The sequence below is a fragment of the Arachis stenosperma genome, chromosome 7 (genome assembly GCF_014773155.1).
Source record: "Arachis stenosperma cultivar V10309 chromosome 7, arast.V10309.gnm1.PFL2, whole genome shotgun sequence".
Classification (NCBI taxonomy): Eukaryota; Viridiplantae; Streptophyta; class Magnoliopsida; order Fabales; family Fabaceae; genus Arachis; species Arachis stenosperma.
Window position 1 is genome coordinate 1,869,198 of NC_080383.1, and position 23,156 is coordinate 1,892,353.

The window sequence follows — 23,156 nt, forward strand, 5'->3', positions numbered from 1 at the left end:
CTTGCTCGGTCAAACCTCTAGAGATTATCAAGCGACTAATCTAACCACTCTATTTAATTTAATAATTGTAATGATGACCAACATTAAAAGAGACAAAAAAGCATTAACGTAAAACATTTAATACTATTTTTGAAAAAAAATTGTATACACCAACCTTTTTATTGATGATATATTTACCAGTAATATAGGTAACTCTGTCCAAACGATAAAGACGATCTGAGTTATCTTCCATCACGTTATTTATCAAATGTTGGAGTGTTTGGGCTAAGGCTTCTCTGAGCGTTTTGGATTCGTGGTTCGAATGAGTCCAATTCGAACTCTATTTATAAAGATCCTCCTAGTAAATCTAATTAGATTCATTCAAATTATCATGGACACGAAACCGTGGGTAATTCGAAACAGCCATAACCGAATTACTATAGGCTTTCCAATGCTCATAAATTGAAGGTTTGTTTTGAATTACTATGGGCAAATGTCCAAAGCTAAATCAAAACAGTGTGCTTAGATTTACTAGGATAGCATACATGCCTGTATAAATCGAAACATGGTGATTAGATTTACTAGAACAGCATGCAAATATGTGTAAATCGAACGAGACTGTTTTGATTTATATAGAAAGTTAAATCTAGTCTGGACTTCTGGTTAATTCGATTTGTATAGAGATATGATTGGGGTGATTCACGTTACGTTTTTTATTTTGAGTGATTCACATCAAATTGAACGAATGTTGATTTATTAATGTGAATTACCTTAAATTTTATATCGCTTAAAAATATCATTTTTAAAGTGCTTATAAATAAAAATTTCATCCACTTATTTTTTAAATTAATTTTTAAAATTGAATTAAATCTACTTAATTATTAATCTGGAACTAAAGTTTATACAATTTAATATTGTTGGACCAGAGTATATATATATAATCTAACGGTAATACTAAAAAAAATTATTTAATTTAATATTTATAATTATATATATAACATCTATATTGATGTATTTGTTATATTTAAAATTAACTAATTATTCCAACCCTTAAATTTGAGCTATTTGGTCAATTGCTGAATCATCTAAACTACTTGAGTTTTTGTTAGTGTTCATGCACCCTTACTAAGTTGTTGTTTTCGTAAATGACAACTTATAATCAATTATTGAGCAACATATAATAGTTATTAATTTATTAATTGATAGATTTTGTTAAATAAATAATAATTTTTGTGAATAATATAAACAATTGACTCTAAAATTAATTTAATAAAATAAAAATATACTACATCCTCAAATTATCTACCTAAATCTTAATATTAAGATAATCATTTACACACTTAATAAATTAAATATCCGATATATTTATTATTCACATTATTTACTATTTTTATTGTCTACCTATATACTTTTTTTTTAATTTATTATATAATGGTACGCAAATACAACCTTCTACCATGCATATCATCATGGATCTTCAAAACCTTATCTCTATCTTCACCACCTTCCTCTTTCTCTTTATGCTATTGAAAATAGCCATTAAGAAATTTAGTTCTTCGAAGGATATTACCAATTTACCCCCAGGGCCAAGAAAACTACCCATCATAGGAAACATGCACAACCTTGTAGGATCAATGCCCCATGAATGCCTAAGAAACTTAGCATCCAAATATGGACCCTTAATGCACCTTAAACTTGGAGAAGTGTCCCACATAATAGTTACATCACCTGAAATGGCACAAGAGATTATGAAGACTCAAGATCTCAACTTTTGTGATAGGCCAAACGTTCTCTTTGCAAGAGTCTTGAATTACAATGGAACAGACATTGCTTTTGCCCCCTATGGAGAGTATTGGAGGCATGTACGAAAGATATGCACCATGGAGTTATTAACAGTAAAGCGTGTTCAATCTTTTAGGCACATAAGAGAAGCAGAGGTTTTAGAGTTGGTCAAAGCAATATCTCAAAGTCAAGGCTCCATTTTCAATCTCTCTCACAAGATTTTATCAATGACCTATGGAATCTCGGCTAGAATAGCATTTGGTAAAAAGAAATTTATTCACAGCGCAAATACTTTTTTTTACATTTATTATTATTATTATTATTATTATTATTATTATTATTATTATTATTATTATTATTATTATTATATTGTCAAGAATATCATGGTAAAAAAATCCTAGGGAAGCCACTATATATTAAAAATAAATTTATAATAGTTAATTTTTGTGGTGATAATTTTTTAATATTTTTTTAATATTTACTCTTAAAAATATACTATAATACATGTTAGGAGTCTCATAAGAGGAATATTAAAAAAAAGTCTTATATTAAAAATTAGGATAAAATATATTTTTTATTTCTAAAATTTGACACATTTTAAAAATATTTCTAAATTTTATTTTGGTTTAATTTTGTTCAAAAAATTTTTAATTTGTATCAAATATATCATAAACGGCTAAATTTTTAAAAAATTTAAGACTAATCTAATAATAATGCATCAAAATGATGCTTGATTTGTTTATGTTGAGTGTTGTTCTTATGAAATTATTGTTGAATTGATCTTAAATTTTTGTAAAATTAACCATCAAAAATATATTTAATGCAAATAACAAATTTTTAAGACAAAATAAAAAAAAAAGATAAAATTTAAGAATATTTTTAAAATTTTTATCAAATTTTAAAGACAAAAAATATACATTTGTGTATTGATAAGACCATTTTGACCTAACCTGCGGATCTTTTTTTCAGTCATTAATTGAATGATAAATCACGACAAGTGATGGAGATACGCAATTTAAATAACGGAAAATTCAATATTTTATAATAGTATCTAAAATGACTGGACGTCTAAGTTAAATTTGGAGATGGAAGTTTTCTTTCGTTTCTCGGAGATGAAGTAAAACTAAGCTCATGAGCTTATTATCCTAGGTCGGAACAAGTTGATAGAAGCTCTTTCTTTTTTTTCGCCCCATATACTTTACTCTAAAAATTAACAAATAAATAATGTTGTAAGATTTTAGACTCTTTTAATATAATAATTAATTTTTACTATGATAATTCTATCAGGATTTTACATCTCATTACATATAACTTTAACATATTTGTTATTTAATAATTGTATTTTTTTATTTGACAATATAGGTAAAAAATATAGTTACTTGCAGGAAGTTTTTATATCATCTTTTGAAAAAGCATTGCAAATAGCAGGAGAAAATTATATTGCTGATCTGTATCCTTCAATTAGAGTACTGCTTGAACTGATGAGTAGATACAAGACTAAACTTAAAGAACTGCACAAAAAATCTGATAAAGTATTGCAAGACATCATAGATGATCATAGAAATCGAAAAAGTGGCAAATGTAAAGAAGAAGAAGGCAGTGAAGATTTAGTTGATGTTCTTCTCAAGTTTCAACAAAAAGATTCTGAATATCCTTTAACTGATGATGACATTAAAGCAGTCATTCAGGTTAGTCTAATTAAGACAATTATTATTAATTTATTAATTATTTTTTGTGAACCTAAACAAGCCACGTGTTCAGAAAATTTTGCCGGTATTTATTTTCTTAAATTTTTATAATATAAGAGTGATCATAAAACTTTAGACTTAATTGTGAAAAAATTGTGGTTAAGGTGGATATAATAATATTGTTGAAATTTTTTTGTAGCTTCGTTGACGAGATCCATGAGAAATATCAAAGAGTTGATTTTTTAATAAAAATTAATTATTAAATATTTATGTTTTTTTTCAACATTACATATATACAAAATAATAAGAATACACAAAAATAAATTAAACAATACAATAATAATTGTGATAACCTATTTTTAATATGTACATATAATAATTTTATATTTTTTTTATTTTTTTAAAAGACTTGTCATAATAATTTGCATATATATATATATATATATATATAGGATTTGGATCCTCTAAAGTTTAAATTTTACTTTAGAAAGTAAAGTGTGATCCCTCACAATTGATTTCATAAGTGGGACTAATAATAAATATGAAAGAGAAACTATTCAAGGATAGAAGATCACACTTTAATCTCTAATATATATAGAGAGAGAAGTGGTCTCAGTCCCTAAAATTATAAAAAATTATACTTACATATGAGATGTGTATTTAAAAAATAAAAATATTATGTAATTTTATTATTTTATATGTATTATTTTTTATTATGTAACGAATTTATGTCTTAATTATTTAATTCATTAATATTTTTTATTTAATTATTTTAATATTATACTTTCAAGTTTTTGTACTTTTTAAATTAGTTTTTATATAATAATTTTTATATTTATTTAAAAAAAATTTATTTTTTTATATTAATATATTTAACATTTATATTATTATATTAATAATGACTTACGTAGTTATATTTTAGTAATCACATTATGTATTTTAGATATTCTTTTTTATAAAAAATATTCATTTTTTTCTAAATTTACATTGTTAAAAGAAAAAATTGTATACTGATATCTTATATCTTGTATTCTATAAAAGTACTGTGTCTTTCAAACAATTAATAATTTATAATTAATTTTCAAATTTTTTAGAATTTTTGAAAGAATTAATTTGAATTAATAAGATATATGATCATTTTTAACTAAACACACTATAACTTATTGGTATTTTATAATTTTATAATAATATTAAAAATAAAATTATAAAAAAATTTATAATTATATATATATATTAATAAATCTTTTAAAAAATTAACTCTGATAATTTTATGTTAATTATTTTTATAGAATAAAAAAAATTATCTAAAATCCAGTCCCTTCATATTAAAATTTCTGAATTCCTTATTACAAATACAATTTACAAAACTCAATTTCATTGATTTAACAATTTCAGTACAATCCGTTTCTTAATAGTAAATTTTTTTATTTTATTTTATTAGATAAATTAGTTCTTATATCAAATTTTTTATGAAAAATTAACAGAAATTACTAACATATCATTTATTTGGGATTAGTGACCTCTTTTCTGATAAAACTATATAATATTTATATAAAACTTTATATATATATATATATATATATATATTACAAAATGCATCAAAAGTTTTGACAACTTAATTTTTTATAATTTTTTTTTATACTAATAAAATTATTAATTCCTTAACATGTTTGTTAGCAAAATTTTTATTATAATTAATTTATTTGTAGGACATATTTACTGGTGGTGGAGAAACATCCTCAGCAGTTGTGGAATGGGCAATGGCTGAAATGATAAAGAAACCAAAAGTGATGGAAGCTGCACAAGCTGAAGTTAGAAGAGTTTATGGTAGCAAAGGGTATGTGGATGAATCAGAATTGTACCAGTTGACATACCTTAAGTCTATCATCAAAGAAACCTTAAGGTTACATCCATCTGTGCCATTATTAGTTCCAAGAGAGAACAAAGTACCATGCCAAATCAATGGGTACCAAATTCCAGCCAATTCTAGAATTGTTATCAATGCTTGGGCCATTGGAAGAGATCCAAGGTATTGGGTTGATGCCATGGAATTTAAGCCTGAGAGGTTTGTTGATAATTATTCAATTGATAATAGAGGCACAAACTTTGAGTATATTCCATTTGGTGGTGGAAGAAGAATGTGTCCCGGAATTGCATTTGCTACACCAAACATGGAGTTACCACTTGCTCAACTTCTTTACCATTTTGATTGGAAGCTTCCCAATGGAATCAAGAATGAGGAACTTGATATGACCGAGTTGTTTAAGATCACTATAAGAAGAAAAAATGATCTCTGCTTAATTCCTATTATTGTCAAGGATATGCATAAAGATAACAATGTAATCAGCAGTTAGAATTATTAGTTACATGTAGTTAGCCATGGTGGTCTGGTTAGGTAATTCTGTTTGGTTCTGTTTTCATTCTAAGATTGTGAGTAACCTATGTAAGCTCTTTATAAGGCTAAACTTTCCTATGGTCAATAACACAATTTCCATTTCCTTCTTTACTAATATATGATCAAATAGTTCTTTCTCTTATTTCTTACACACACTTCATATTCTTCAAAATCACCTTATGATATCAAAAGCATAAGTTCAGATTCGAACAGCACTTGACAGAAACAGGGCTTAATTGTATAGAAATATATCTTTAAGATTAAATAAATTGCAAATATTTTTACTTTTTTTGGTATCTCTACCACCTCTGAAGAAGACATCGATGCAATTCTTGAGAGATTGAATATGGATTAACAGATGCTTATCACTACAATCATGTATGATCAAACAAATCTCCCTTCTTGCTTGAATAGATATTTTTTATATAGCTTAATTCATACCTCTAAAATCACTAAAAATATTTATTATGAAATATTAGAAAAGGGAAAGTCTCGAGGCCAGTAGTCAGCATTTAACCATAAAAAAAAATTGAATGATCTCAGTCTCACACCATTGAATTTAATCTTACACAATTAAAAATATTATTAATGACTAATTGATTGTTACAAAACACAAAAGTTAATGGCTTTCTAGCACTTCTCATTAGAAAATTAATATAATTTATTATTTTTATTCATCAGTTAATTAACAATATTTAAAAATATAGACTAAAATATATCATTAAATTATTATATTAAAAAATTAAATTAATAGTTAACAATACTAATAAAAAATAAGAAATTTTACGAATTCTTGAACTTTTTTCAATTTTATTAGTGATGCAAAATTTTTAATTTTTTTAACAAATATGTTAAAGATACATTAAGAGTACTATATGAAAAGACAGTTTACTTAACATATATTATTAAAATAATAAAATTATGACTTTTTGAATAATACAAATTAACCATTTGATTCATAAACATCATATATATCCAAAACAGTAAGGTTTATTGGTTCTTAATAAATGTCCATATCTAATATAAGTGGGGTTTGATTTAACTAGGATAATTTTTTTTATATTGATTAAATATATGTGATATATTGTTATTAAAAGGTTAGATATTTTTTTATATAGTGTTTTATTTAAATTGGAGAGTTTAATTTATTTAAAGAAAAAATAAATTATAAATCAAAAGGTTTGATTTATATTTTTTATTTTTTTTATTTTTAAAATAAAAATTGGATTGTTCGATTTTAACATTAAAATTTTTTTATTTTTAAAATCATAAAAATCAAATCATCCAATTTGTAATTATTTATTTTAAAAAAATAATATAAATAAATTGGTATCTCCGATCTATATATCTTATACTAATGTGAAATATACCTCTCCTCACAATTTTTTGTTATTCACCTCTCTCTCACACACATGAAAAATAAGGTGGAAACTCACCTGCAGTCGACTGCAGGTGAAGTTGTTTCTGGATCGTTGACACGTGTTACTGTATGGTTTAAAAAAATCGATTTATTTTATATAAATGGTTTATTTAAAAAAACCGGTTTGAATAAATCAAATAACTACTTTTAAAATAATTTAAATTTTTTCTGCGTGTTATTTCTAAATTCCTAACAGATGAATTTGATATGTTCTTTTTCTTCATTCATATTGACCAATTTTTCTTTAAATTTATCTGAAATTTTTTTTATTTAATTTTTGTCAAATATATGTATACAAATTGTTTGAAAAAGTAAAATTTAGTATTTTGAAAAAAGAAATAAAATTCACGGTTTTTTTATAGAAATGGCATAAATGATATCATCTGTCCTTTTTTTGTGTCTCTGTTTCTATTTTCTTGATGAGTTTTGTTTTGTTTCCCATAACTTACATTTTTAGTTGCTTTTAAATTAAGCTGTAAAAATATGTTCAATTGCAAATTTATCGTTAAATTAAATTTTATAGTAATCAATCAATTAACTTTTATTTTACTAATAAACTATTTTCATGCAAATTATTGTTGATTTTTCAATATTATTATATAAATAAATTATTTTTTTAAGATAATAAGTCCATAATTTACTTGTCTAGAAATTATGATTTCACTGTCATGCACGTTTTTGTGTTTTTACTTATCAACTAGAATTTATTTTTTAAAGAAATTAGAATTTATTTTCAATAAAACAAAAGTATCTAATCAAAATATTAATTTGGTCTCCTTAAATAATTGAACATAATATTATTAATTTTGTCTACAACAAAAAATTTTAATAAATTTTTTAAAATAAAATTGATTCAAAAATAGAGAAAAAAAAGAACAACTAATGAAAATATTTATTTTGACATTGCCATCAAGAATAGGATAGCCATAAAAAAAATTCAACCAAATAAAAAGGACCTAACTCATACAATTAAACTACCATCATATCATCACAATAAACTATAACATCACCAACTAAAGAGACATATAACAAATATGAAAGAGATCATACCAAAATTTCAACAATGCTCATGCTATCAACTAGTCTACGTTATACTATAATTACATTTTTGTCTTCCATCACATAAAATTGCCATGAATTATCTTGGCATTTATGATCCTGAACATCAAAATGATGTGATGACATAAATATGTACGTATTTATTAAATAATTTTTATCATTCATAGAGGAATGAATAAAAACATAAATTAAGAAATACATTTGAAATAATAAATTTAATTAAAAAATATAAATAAAAGGAACATACCTAATTGAAAGTTTCATATTAGTTCTGAAAAAGGGATTTAAGGAGAATGAATTTTACGTGCGAAACGAAGAAGAGGGGAATAAAAGTAACTGTTTGGTGGTTTTTTTAAATAAACCATTTATATAAAATAAACTTATTTTTTTTAAACCATAAAATAACACATGTCAGCCATCCAGAAGCAACTTCACCTACAGTCGATTGCAGGTGAGTTTCTGCCGAAAAATAATAAGCGACTTAACTATCACTGAAAATTGAGAGAGTAGAGTAGTGTGATCATTATTGTATTCATATGGAATTATTCCGCACGCCAAGCAATCTCATCAATGCGTCACCCATCACTACGGTGATATATCAAGTCACGTATCTTTAATGAGAAATTTTCCATATACAAACATTTTTTTATACAAGTCTTTACAAGTTATTATATTAACGCGCTTGAACGTTACTGCACGTTCTTCTTCCTCTTCCTCTTCTTCTTTTTTTCTTTCGTTTCTTACTTTCTCTTTCTCCTTCTTCAACCGTTACTGCACAATTTCACTGCACCGTCTTCTTCTTCTTGCTGCACATTCTTCTTCCTTTTCCTCCTCTTCTTCTTCTTCTTTTCTTTCGTTTTTTGCCTTCTCTTTCTCCTTCTTCATTTACGTGCTTTTCTCTTTGTTTTCTTTTTTCGTTATTCTTGATTTCCATTATTTTTTGATATCAAGCTCTGAAATCATTTTTGAAGAAGAAGAAGCAGCAGAATATGAGGAGGAGAAAGAGAAAGAGTTCTGAATTATGCATAAAGTGTTCTTTGGGTGTATTTTCTATAATCGTTTGGGTGTATTTTCTGTAATTGTTTGGGTGTATTTCTGAAGTTTCATTATTTTCAAAACGATTTCAAAGCTTGATTTCAAAAACCATGAAAATCGAAAAAAAAAGAAGTAAGAATACCAGTAATAAACGAGTAAAACAACTAATGAAAAGGCAAAGAGAATAACGAAGAAATATCGTTTGGGTGTATTTTCTATAATCGTTTGGGTGTATTTCTGAAGTTCTATTATTTTCAAAACGATTTCAAAGTTTGATTTCAGAAACCATGAAAATCGAAAAAAAAGAAGCAAGAATACCAGTAATAAATGCAAGTAAAACAACTAATGAAAAGGCAAAGAGAATAACGAAGAAATATCGTTTGGGTGTATTTTCTATAATCGTTTGGGTGTATTTTCTATAATCGTTTGGGTGTATTTCTGAAGTTTCATTATCTTCAAAACGATTTCAAAGCTTGATTTCAGAAACCATGAAAATCGAAAAAAAACGAAGCAAGAATACCAGTAATAAACGCAAATAAAACAACTAATGAAAAGGCAAAGAGAATAACGAAGAAATACATGGAGGAGGAGGAAGAAGAAGAAGAAGGAGAAGAAGAGGAAGAGGAAGAGGAAGAGGAAGATGAGTTGTTCATAATCCACGGTGAGTGAAGAAGGAGAAGAAGAAGAAGAGGAAGAGGAAGAGGAAAAGGAAGATGAAGATGAGTTGTTCATAATTCACGGTGAGTGAAGAGGAAGAGGAAGAGGAAGAGGAAGAGGAAGAGGAGTCGTTTATAATTCACGGTGAGTGTAGCGCTTTGGAAATTAAATAACGCATTAAAAGACTCTAATGTGTAGCAACTTGTAAAACTTGTAAGTCAAAAAGACTTGTATGTGTAGCAAGCCTCATCTTTAATTACCATAAATATTTTAGGAACAAAATACTTTTGATTTGTTTCACTAATTTATTTATAACACCTTAAGTCACAACTGAAAAAAAATTATGTAAATTCTAAAGTTTGAAGATTTATAAAGAAATAAAATAAGAATTAACAGTTATCGAATTTATAATTTTTATAATGTATATATTTTAGTATCTTAATTTAAGAATTTAGACACTCGTTTTTTTATCTTTTTTATTTTTACTTTAAATGAGTCTAATTAATTGTAAGTATATTTTGAATTTATTATAAATTTTAGGATAATTCACATTAATAAATTAACATTCGTCCAATAATTTTATGCAAATCACCTAAAATAAAAAAGTCATATAAATCATCCCAATCACATCTCTATACAAATCGAACGAGTCAGACTAAATTTAGCTCTTTATATAATTAAATCGAAAAAGTATGATTCGATTTATACATCTTTACAGATTGTTCTAGTAAATTTAATCAATCTATTTTAATTTATGCATGCATGCATGCATACTATTCCAGTAAATCTAAGCACACTCTTTTGATTTAGCCATACACGTGAGCGCATAGTAATTCGAAACAATCTATTTTGAATTACACCCTGATATTGTCCTCATATCTTTTAATGGGACTGATTAGATTTACTGTGAGGCCATATAAATATGACATGAACGTTAATTCTGTATGAGAGTAAAATATAATGGCTAGTGAGGATAAATTTATAGTATTAGTACACTATAGAGGGTCGATTAAGAAAAAAATACGTTCTTGAATTAAGTTTGCTGATAAGGATCCCCATAGTATTTTTTTGAAACCTTCAACGAGTTTCACTGAGTTCCTGAATTCTATAATCCAAAAACTGGGGTTGCAAGGCGTGAAATGGGTTAAGAAATCATCCTATTGAATTTCGATTTCAGTTTTACGGGATAACGTGAAGTACGATTCGTTCGTCATAGGGAGTGACGAAGATTTAGAAGTTCTATTCCATTGTCGTTGGCAGTTTTCCGAGGTCAGGACCCCCGAGCTGTTGGCCAAGCTTATAGATGTGGTCTCCAACTCAAGCGGTTCGAACTGGGCTCCCCAAGCTCCAGCAACGGCAGCCTGTTCTAGTTCGAGACCTGGTGGTGCCTCCTCATCCGTGCCTATGATTGTGCCTAAGGCCAGGGGCAGAGCTAGATTAAATTTCAGGGAGGGGCCAAAAAAACTTTATAATTAACAAAGAATAAAATAAAAATTTAAAGGGGGGTAAACTAAAATTTATGCATAACTTATAAGAAAAACTTGATAGTTGGGGGAGCCCATTGCCCCTTGGCTTGTACGTGGCTCCGCTTCTGCCTAAGGCAATGTTGGTTGCCTCCCTGTCCTTCGCAGCTGATCTAAACCGCAGTGGTGACAGAGAAGTAGGTATTACTGAGACGACACCGGTTTCATTGCAGGGTAGAGCACCGGATGGTATAGACGATGTACTACGGGATGATGATGAGGATGACCATGTGGAGCCGAACATAATTGCCAATGATAGTGATGATGACATAGCAGGGAGTAATCTAATTGAGGGTGTTGCTGCGTCTAGTTCAGGGACTCAATAGTACCCCCTGTACTTTTTAAATTTAGACTTGGATGCCATGAGATAGCAAGGAGTTCCTGGTGAACCTATTGGATTTGGTGCCAGAGACACACAAGATGCTGGAGGACTAGCAAAGTTTCAGGTTGGTCAGCAGTTTTAGGATAAAGAGGAGGTCGTGTTAAGCTTGAAGACTTATAGCATCCAATGCGGTGTTCAGTACAAAGTGGTGGAGTCTGATTATCGCAAGTACTACGGGAAGTGTAAGGAATTTGGCAACGGGTGCGCATGGTTGATTCGGATCAGTCTCCACTAGCGTAGAGGTATTTTGGAGATAAAACGGTACAATAGACCTCATACTTGTATAACCACGTTGATACCGAGTGATCACAGGAGTCTTGATTATTATGTGATCTCAGCATTCATACTGCCAATGATTAGAGCTGATGCTGCCATGTGTATCAAGGTACTTCTGAATGCGACAGAGGCACATTTTAGTTTTAGGCCGACTTACATGAGAGTTTGGTTGGCTAAGCAGAAGGTCATGGCACAATTTTACAGAAATTAGGATGAGTCATACAACGAGTTGCCGTGATGGGTACTAGGTGTCCAGATGACGATGCCGGGTAGTGTTACAGTGCTGAGGACGAGTCTTGTGTGAGTGGTGAGCAAGTGGATCAGTTGCATTCCTATTTTCACCGATTTTTTTGGACATTTCTGCCATGTATTGAGGCCTTCTAACATTGCAAGCCATTGGTCAGTATTGACGAGACCCACTTGTACGTTAAATACGGGAGGACATTGCTCGTTGCGATTGCCAGAACGAGAATTCCAACATCCTACTTGTTGCATTTGCACTTATGGAGGGTGAGAATTCTAAGTCATGGTTATTTTTTCTATCCCATATCTGCCAGCACATCACTCCGCAGTTGGGTCTTCTAGTGATACCGAATTGACACAACGGTATCATTAAGGCTGCACTAGAAGCTCCCGACGGAGGTTGGGTAGCACCCGCTTTCTACCGTGCATTCTGTATTCGACATGTGGCCGCCAATTTTGTCCTAAACTTTAAGGACAAGAATGCATGAAGGCTATTGGTGAATGCAGCTTAGGCCAAGACTGAGGTTGAATTTGACTACTGGTTTGATATTCTCCATTTCGAAGATCCTGCCATGAGTGATTGGACTAAAAGGATTGACTATGTAATGTGCATAGAAATAGTTTTGAAACGTCATCATTAGATATACAGTGTTGCCAAGCTGACATTAGATATTAACTATTTAGATTTGACAAAATAGTGACATCCCCAGTCTATAGGAGATCTATCCAGAGCCTCCAATGAGCAACTCGAGGTCCCTTCTCGCTCGCAGTCAGGTTGTGACCTGACCACCTACCCGAAACACACATTATCACTAAATGAAAATAACTCCAAAAAATAAAAGAGAAAGATAGCACATAAATAGAACATCACCTCAAGACCAAAGGCCAGCCAAAAGTATGATATCCAGCGGGTCTGAGATCAGAAAACTGCTAGAAGATCCATGACTGAAGCAGCTACAATGGACCAGCTAACTTCACAACGTTTCTGTTTGCCACGCAGCACATGCACCGTTATAACTATGACAGAACAGTTAATCCCCAACTGTACCCACCCATGTCCTCAAGCTTGGCTACGTATGGCATCCATTGAATGTGCAGGTGAGTACCGGACTTGTCGCCAAATAGCAGAGTCTCCAAAAGCATCACGATATAGGCCCGGACATATCTCCTAATAGTGGCATCGTCAGAGCCATCAGGAATCTCTCCGAATGTGCCCTGCATCCAACTGCATCTCATTGTAAACTTGTCGATGCAATTCATAGGAGGCAAAACACCCAACAGCTCCTGGAACCACACCCAAACTGGGCGACCACCCTCGATGTATCGCTCAAACTCCATCAGGCATCTAATGACGTACTATCCAACGATCGGCAGCCCTAACTGGTACGCCACGTCCTGCACTGTAATCGTGCACTCTCCAACGGCATATAAAACATGTGCGTTTCCAGATGCCATCTTTCTACGAATGCATTCACTAACAGCTCATCCAACATAAACCAAGTCTCGTTCAGTCTTGTAAGATGGTATAAACCGGCCATCTGCAAGTATGAAACGAGCCTCTTATCCAAGTACATACCTTACTATCGTCTCATGCTACCGATACATCAGTGGTGCTACATAAACAACATAACAAATTGTCTCTTACGACCATATCAAAACATATTTACATAACAATATCAACTAATGCATATCTTAATCTAAATAATGCCATAAATACAACCAAATAATGTTACGGATACAAACACAAAATAAATTTATATATTCATCAAACTGGGCCGAATAAAAATAAATTTAATACTAATAAAATATTTTTACTAATAACCCAAATTACAACATCAAGTCCATTGACTAGTCTTACTCTAACTAAGTTTCACTACACGTTATCTTCACTAATATTCTTCTACTTATTTGTAACCACTTTCCAAATTAAAACTTGCTCGATCAAACCTCTAAAGATTATTAAGTCACCAATCTAACCACTCTATTTAGTTTAACAATTGTAATAATGACCATCATTAAAAGAGACAAAAAAGCATTAACGTAAAATATTTAATACTATTTTTGAAAAAAAAAAAATGGTATACACCAACCTCTTCATTGATAATACCAGTAATATGGGCAACTCCGTCCAAACGATAAAGACGATTCGAGTTATCTCCCATCACGTTATTTATCAAATGTTGGAGTGTTTGGGCTGAGATTTCTCTGAGCATTTTGGATTCGTGATTCGAATGATTTCAATTCGAACTCTATTTATAAGGATCCTCCTAGTAAATCTAATTAGATTCATTCAAATTATCATGGGCACGAAACCGTAGATAATTCGAAACAGCCATAATCGAATTACTATGGGCTTTTCAATGCCCGTAAATTGAAACGGTGTATTTCGAATTACTATAGGCAAACATCTAAGGCTAAATCGAAATAGAGTGCTTAGATTTACTAAAATAGCATGCATGCATGTATAAATCGAAACGTGTTGAGTAGATTTACTAGAATAGCAAATAAATATGTATAAATCGAACCAGACTGTTTCGATTTATATAGAAAGCTAAATTTAATTTGAACTTTTGGCTAATTCAATTTGTATAGAGATATAATTGGAGTTATTCACATTACGTTTTTTATTTTGGGTGATTCACATAAAATTAAATGAATACTGGTTTATTAATGTGAATTATCCTAAATTTTATATCGCTTAAAAATATCATTTTTAAAGTGCTTATAAATAAAAATTTCATCCACTTGTTTTTTAAATTAATTTTTAAAATTAAATTAAATCTACTTAATTATTAATCTGAAACCAAAGTTTATATAATTTAATATTGTTGGACCAGAGTATATATATATATATAATCTAACGGTAATACTAAAAAAAATTATTTAATTTAATATTCATAGTTATATATATAACATCTATAATGATGTATTTATTATATTTAAAATTAACTAATTATTCCAACCGTTAAATTTGAGCTATTTGGTCAATTGCTGAATCATGTAAACTACTTGAGTTTTTGTTAGTGCTCATTTACCTATACTAAGTTGTTGTTTTCGGAAATGACAACTTATAATCAATTATTGAGCAACATATCATAGTTATTAATTTATTAATTTATAGATTTTGTTAGATAAATAATAATCTTTATAAATAATATAAGTAATAAATTTTATAATTGGTCCAATAAAATAAAAATATATTACATTCTCAAATTATCCATCTAAATCTTAATATTAGAATAATTATTTGCACATTTAGTAAATTAAATATCCGATATATCAATTATTCACATTATTTAATATTTTCATATCTACTTATACTTTTTCTTAATCTATTCTTAATATATTAAAGTAGATACATAAGTTTACTCATATTACGTTTAAGACATTTTTTTCTTCTACTAATGCCATGTCAGCAACATCGCTTACTTGACAAAATTTTAGAATCAACCACTTAATTTTTGCCAAATCATCTATTATTTTCAAATTAGTAAAATAAAAAAACAAAATATACAAAAAACAATACAATAATTACCAACAGCAATAATTAGAAATAATTAGAAATTAATAGCATCTAACCAAGTTTGTAATTTACAAAGACATTAAATCCATATTTCTATATTTATTATATCTTATCGTTGTAAACAATACAATAAATTTATAATTCTAATAATTAATTTATTAATTTCTATAAATAACTCATTCAATGTAATAAATATCCATATTACAAATGTCATAATAATATTATTAATCATAATAAATTTTACGTTACAAATATTCAAATTCTTTGAACTACTTATATAAGTCTCTTATTACTATTCCTTCAAATAACATCATATTTAGCACAAAAAATTTATTTTCAAACTACACACTATCTCAAACTTACTCAATGAAAATAATTATGTTAAATGTGAAAAGTGTAAGAAGAAAACATATGAAAAAGGAGATAACTACATTTGTGGCACATGTAATAATCAAACACCACGCTATCAAACAATAAGGCAACTCTATATATTTTTAATAATTTCATCTATCAAATTATTAGTTACTAACTTAATACTTATTTTAGGTTCGAAACTCAATTAAAGGTTTCAGATCAAAGTGGTACAACTACTTTTGTACTATTTGATGGCGAAGCAAAAATTTTTTTGGTACAACTGTTTCAAATCTAATGACACTCCAGAAAAGTAATGACATTGAAACATCACTCCAATTGAAAATTTTGTGCAATCTCACTTATATTTGAAGTCAATGTAAATTATTTTAATTTTAAAGAAAGTTCTAAACGATACACTCTTATTAAGACATTTATTCCAACAAAAAACACTGAATCTCAACACTCATTACAACAAATAAAACAGGTAATACTAAAAAAATCACTTATTTTAGTTAGTTTAGACATCATTTTTATTTCAAATTTAAATTATTCATTGATTATAGGAACTAATTTCGTCAATACTAATATCATTAGACTAAGATCACATACCCATCAAGAGATTAAGGAGAAAGAAAATTATACAAATTCAAGACACATATTCGGAAGAAGAACATACTTGCAAAGATGGAACAAACAACACAGTAGAAAGTACATATAACTCAACAATTCATAAAAAATACGTCTTCACAAGAACCTACACAAAAAGAAGAAAGTAACAACTCTAACAACAACCAATAAAAAAAGGAGGACGAGCACCTTATAAAAAGACTAAGTTCATAAACTAAAACAAATGCAAAAATCAAACTATCAAATAAAATTGTTATTTTGTACATACAACTTTAATATTCAAATTTTTTGTACTACAAATCATTTTAAATAAAATACTTTTTAAATTTAACTTTAGTTTACGCATTTAATTTAATTTTACAAAATATAACAATTTTTAATATTTATTATATATTATCATTAATTTACTATTCCGCGCATCGCGCGAGTCTCGTTCTAGTTTATTATATAACGGTACGCAAATACAACCTTCTACCATGCATATCATGGATCTTCCAAACCTTATCTCTATCCTCACCACCATCCTCTTTCTCTTTTTGCTATTGAAAACAGCCATTAAGAAATTTAGTTCTTCCAAGGATATTACCAATTTACCCCCAGGGCCAAGAAAACTACCCATAATAGGAAACATGCACAACCTTGTAGGATCAATGCCCCATGAATGCCTAAGAAATTTAGCTTCCAAATACGGACCCTTAATGCATCTTAAACTAGGAGAAGTGTCCCACATCATAGTTACATCACCTGAAATGGCACAAGAGATTTTGAAGACTCAAGATCTCAACTTTTGTGATAGGCCAAACCTTCTCTTTGCCAGAGTCATGAATTACAATGGAACGGACATTGCTTTTGCCCCCTATGGAGAGTATTGGAGGCATGTACGAAAGATATGCACCATGGAGTTATTAACAGCAAAGCGTGTTCAATCTTTTAGGCGCATAAGAGAAGCAGAGGTTTCAGAGTTGGTCAAAGCAATATCTCAAAGTCAAGGCTCCATTTTTAATCTGTCTCACAAGATTTTATCAATGACCTATGGAATAGCAGCTAGAATAGTATTTGGTAAAAAGAAATTTATACACAGCGTAAATACTTTAATTTTACATTTATTATTATTATTATTATTATTATTATTATTATTATTATTATTATTATTATTATTATATCATGGTAAAAAGAATCCTAGGAAAGCCAATATTAAAAACAAATTTATAAGATTGATTTTAGACTCTTTCATCGTAATAGTTAATTTTTGTGGTGATAATTTTTTAATAATTTATATTTTATTACATTAGTATTTTTATTAAAATTCGACCAAGTAAAAGAAATTATTATTTGTGAAGAGTCTTGGCCAAGAAAAGACTAAATGAAATATCATAAAATAAAACTGTCGGTATATTAACTCTTAAAAGGATATTATATATGTTAGGAGTCTCATAAGACACGAATATTAAAAAAAAAATCTTATATTAAAGACTAACACATAAAAAATATTGTAAGATTTTAGACTATATGTCAATATAATAATTAATTTTTACTGTGATAATTCTATCAAGATTTCACATCTTATTACATATAACTTTATCATATTTGTTATTTAATAATTGTATGTTTTTTATTTGACAATATAGGTAAAAAATATAGTTACTATGATGTTTTTATATCATCTTTTGAAGAAGCATTGCAAATAGGAGGAAGAAATTGTATTGCTGATCTGTATCCTTCAATTAGAGTTTCATCTATCAAATTATTAGTTACTAACTTAATACTTATTTTAGGTTCGAAACTCAATTAAAGGTTTCAGATCAAAGTGGTACAACTACTTTTGTACTATTTGATGGCGAAGCAAAAAATTTTTTGGTACAACTGTTTCAAATCTAATGACACTCCAGAAAAGTAATGACATTGAAACATCACTCCAATTGAAAATTTTGTGCAATCTCACTTATATTTGAAGTCAATGTAAATTATTTTAATTTTAAAGAAAGTTCTAAACGATACACTCTTATTAAGACATTTATTCCAACAAAAAACACTGAATCTCAACACTCATTACAACAAATAAAACAGGTAATACTAAAAAAATCACTTATTTTAGTTAGTTTAGACATCATTTTTATTTCAAATTTAAATTATTCATTGATTATAGGAACTAATTTCGTCAATACTAATATCATTAGACTAAGATCACATACCCATCAAGAGATTAAGGAGAAAGAAAATTATACAAATTCAAGACACATATTCGGAAGAAGAACATACTTGCAAAGATGGAACAAACAACACAGTAGAAAGTACATATAACTCAACAATTCATAAAAAATACGTCTTCACAAGAACCTACACAAAAAGAAGAAAGTAACAACTCTAACAACAACCAATAAAAAAAGGAGGACGAGCACCTTATAAAAAGACTAAGTTCATCAACTAAAACAAATGCAAAAATCAAACTATCAAATAAAATTGTTATTTTGTACATACAACTTTAATATTCAAATTTTTTGTACTACAAATCATTTTAAATAAAATACTTTTTAAATTTAACTTTAGTTTACGCATTTAATTTAATTTTACAAAATATAACAATTTTTAATATTTATTATATATTATCATTAATTTACTATTCCGCGCATCGCGCGAGTCTCGTTCTAGTTTATTATATAACGGTACGCAAATACAACCTTCTACCATGCATATCATGGATCTTCCAAACCTTATCTCTATCCTCACCACCATCCTCTTTCTCTTTTTGCTATTGAAAACAGCCATTAAGAAATTTAGTTCTTCCAAGGATATTACCAATTTACCCCCAGGGCCAAGAAAACTACCCATCATAGGAAACATGCACAACCTTGTAGGATCAATGCCCCATGAATGCCTAAGAAATTTAGCTTCCAAATACGGACCCTTAATGCATCTTAAACTAGGAGAAGTGTCCCACATCATAGTTACATCACCTGAAATGGCACAAGAGATTTTGAAGACTCAAGATCTCAACTTTTGTGATAGGCCAAACCTTCTCTTTGCCAGAGTCATGAATTACAATGGAACGGACATTGCTTTTGCCCCCTATGGAGAGTATTGGAGGCATGTACGAAAGATATGCACCATGGAGTTATTAACAGCAAAGCGTGTTCAATCTTTTAGGCGCATAAGAGAAGCAGAGGTTTCAGAGTTGGTCAAAGCAATATCTCAAAGTCAAGGCTCCATTTTTAATCTGTCTCACAAGATTTTATCAATGACCTATGGAATAGCAGCTAGAATAGTATTTGGTAAAAAGAAATTTATACACAGCGTAAATACTTTAATTTTACATTTATTATTATTATTATTATTATTATTATTATTATTATTATTATTATATCATGGTAAAAAGAATCCTAGGAAAGCCAATATTAAAAACAAATTTATAAGATTGATTTTAGACTCTTTCATCGTAATAGTTAATTTTTGTGGTGATAATTTTTTAATAATTTATATTTTATTACATTAGTATTTTTATTAAAATTCGACCAAGTAAAAGAAATTATTATTTGTGAAGAGTCTTGGCCAAGAAAAGACTAAATGAAATATCATAAAATAAAACTGTCGGTATATTAACTCTTAAAAGGATATATATGTTAGGAGTCTCATAAGACACGAATATTAAAAAAAAAATCTTATATTAAAGACTAACACATAAAAAATATTGTAAGATTTTAGACTATATGTCAATATAATAATTAATTTTTACTGTGATAATTCTATCAAGATTTCACATCTTATTACATATAACTTTATCATATTTGTTATTTAATAATTGTATGTTTTTTATTTGACAATATAGGTAAAAAATATAGTTACTATGATGTTTTTATATCATCTTTTGAAGAAGCATTGCAAATAGGAGGAAGAAATTGTATTGCTGATCTGTATCCTTCAATTAGAGTAGTGCTTGAAATGATGAGTAGAGACAAGACTAAGATTGAAGAACTGCATTTAAAGTCGGATAAGGTATTACAAGACATCATAGATGATCATAAAAATAAAAAAGGTGGCAAATGTGAAGAAGAAGCTGATGATGAAGATCTAGTTGATGTTCTTCTCAAATTTCAACAAAAAGATTCTGAATATCCTTTGACTGATGATAATATCAAAGCAGTCATCCAGGTTAGTCTAATAATATATATAGATAATTATTATTATTTTAATTGTTTTGTAAACCTCAACATACAACTCACGTTTTTAGAAAATTTATTTCTTAAATTTTTACAATATATAAGAGTGATAAATATGCATAAAACGTTAGACTTAATTGTGAAAAGTTGTGGTTCGTATTTATTTTTAACTTTAACGTGGATATAATATTGTTAAAATTTTTATGTAGCTAGGCATGTTGCTTCGTTGACGAGATACAAGAGAAATATCAACGAGTTGATTTTTTAATAAAATTAATTATTAAATATTTATTTTTTTCAACATTACATATATACAAAATAATAAAAATACACAAAAATAAATTAAACAATACAATAATATATGCGATAACCGATTTTTAATGTGTACACATATTTTTTATTTTTATTTTTTTTTTTAAACACTTGTCATAATAACTTGTATACTTATATACTAGTAGTACATTCAGGTAGCATTTGATGAAAAGACAGAAATAAAAAGATTGAAATTAAGAGACAGAGATTGAAATAAATCTGAGTATTCTATTTGGTGCAAAGCGGAAGACAGAAATTGAAACAAGAATAAAATTCTAATTTAATTTGCACAAAGAGTAAAATTAGAATTAATTAATTGAAATGAGAATATTTTGAGTATAAAATATTATTAAAGTTTCAATCTTCATCTTTAAAAATTTTAGTCCCCTGTGTCCCTACGTTTTGAAGGTACTAAAATATTGAAATTTTGAAAACAGAAAAAGAAATTTTAATATCAGTCTCTGAACTAACAAACATAATATTGAATCTCAATCTCCCAATTTCTATCTCAATACCTCAAAACAAATGCTACCTCAAGAATACTGACACTATTACAAGTTTACAACTTACAAGAGCTCAATTCCACCGATTTAACAATTTTAGTATAATTAAAAATAAACATAATCCCGTATCTCGCACCATTTGTAAATTAAACAATCCTTCTTTTAATGATAAAAAATTATCCATCTCTTAAGATTTAGGATTTAAAATTATTATACAAATTAGTTCATATATCATTTTTTAATAAAAAATTAACAGAAATTATTGATATATTACTATCATTTATTTGGAATTGATTTGTGCTTTTCTTATAAAACTTATATATATAATATTATAATTTAAATGCATTCGAAATTTAATTAATTAATTTTTTATAAATTCTTTTCTATATATTAATAAGATTATTAATTCCTTAATTAGCAAAATCTTTATTATAATTAATCCATTTGCAGGATATGTTTGCTGGTGGTGGAGAAACATCTTCAGCAATTGTGGAATGGGCAATGGCTGAAATGATAAAGAAACCAAAAGTGATGGAAGCTGCACAAGCTGAAGTTAGAAGAGTTTATGGTAGCAAAGGGTATGTGGATGAATCAGAATTGCACCAATTGACATACCTTAAGTCTATCATCAAAGAAACCTTAAGGTTACATCCATCTGTACCATTGTTAGTTCCTAGAGAGAACAAAGAACCATGCCAAATCAAAGAGTATCAAATCCCATCCAATTCTAGAATTATTATCAATGCTTGGGCAATTGGAAGAGATCCAAGGTATTGGGTTGATGCCATGGAATTTAAGCCTGAGAGGTTTGTTGATAATTATTCAATTGATAATAGAGGCACAAACTTTGAGTATATTCCATTTGGTGGTGGAAGAAGAATGTGTCCCGGGATTGCATTTGCTACACCAAACATGGAATTGCCACTTGCTCAATTGCTTTATCATTTTGATTGGAAGCTTCCCAATGGAATCAAGAATGAAGAGCTTGATATGAGTGAGTTGTTTGGGATCACTATAAGAAGAAGAAATGATCTCTGCTTGATTCCCATTATTCATCATCAACCTTAACAATTAATATAAATTAGGTAAAAATTCAAATACAGTTAATTTCATGTGAAGTTGATAGTTAAAAATTATTAAATAATTTAATAAATTTGATTAAATTGTCATTTAGCAACTTTTAACTATTAACTTCACATGAAATTAATTGTATTTGAGTTTCCATTTATAGAAAAAATTAAATG

General features: G+C 28.3%; 3 protein-coding genes across 4 annotated transcripts; all 3 read left to right on the top strand.

Moving 5' to 3' along the window:
- The first annotated feature begins 1,448 nt into the window (after positions 1-1,448).
- On the top strand, positions 1,449-5,929 carry LOC130940520 (cytochrome P450 71D10-like). Of its 2 annotated transcripts, none has more exons than XM_057868677.1 (3): positions 1,449-2,022; positions 3,124-3,449; positions 5,159-5,929. In XM_057868677.1, the coding sequence occupies exons 1-3, from the start codon at positions 1,449-1,451 to the stop codon at positions 5,801-5,803; spliced, it is 1,545 nt and encodes a 514-aa protein (XP_057724660.1). In that variant the 3' UTR covers positions 5,804-5,929. The 2 variants fall into 2 exon arrangements, with proteins under 2 accessions (XP_057724660.1, XP_057724661.1); XM_057868678.1 differs by having other exon boundaries at positions 1,456-2,022; positions 3,190-3,449.
- An 11,515-nt stretch (positions 5,930-17,444) lies between these two features.
- On the top strand, positions 17,445-19,096 carry LOC130941156 (cytochrome P450 71D10-like). The gene is made up of 3 exons (XM_057869560.1): positions 17,445-18,002; positions 18,572-18,656; positions 19,090-19,096. Exons 1-3 carry the CDS (start codon positions 17,573-17,575, stop codon positions 19,094-19,096), a joined length of 522 nt encoding a protein of 173 aa, XP_057725543.1. The 5' UTR covers positions 17,445-17,572.
- A 542-nt stretch (positions 19,097-19,638) lies between these two features.
- LOC130940522 (cytochrome P450 71D10-like) lies at positions 19,639-22,986 on the top strand. Its single transcript, XM_057868680.1, has 3 exons — positions 19,639-20,212; positions 20,767-21,089; positions 22,363-22,986. The coding sequence occupies exons 1-3, from the start codon at positions 19,639-19,641 to the stop codon at positions 22,978-22,980; spliced, it is 1,515 nt and encodes a 504-aa protein (XP_057724663.1). The 3' UTR covers positions 22,981-22,986.
- The last annotated feature ends 170 nt before the right edge of the window (positions 22,987-23,156 follow it).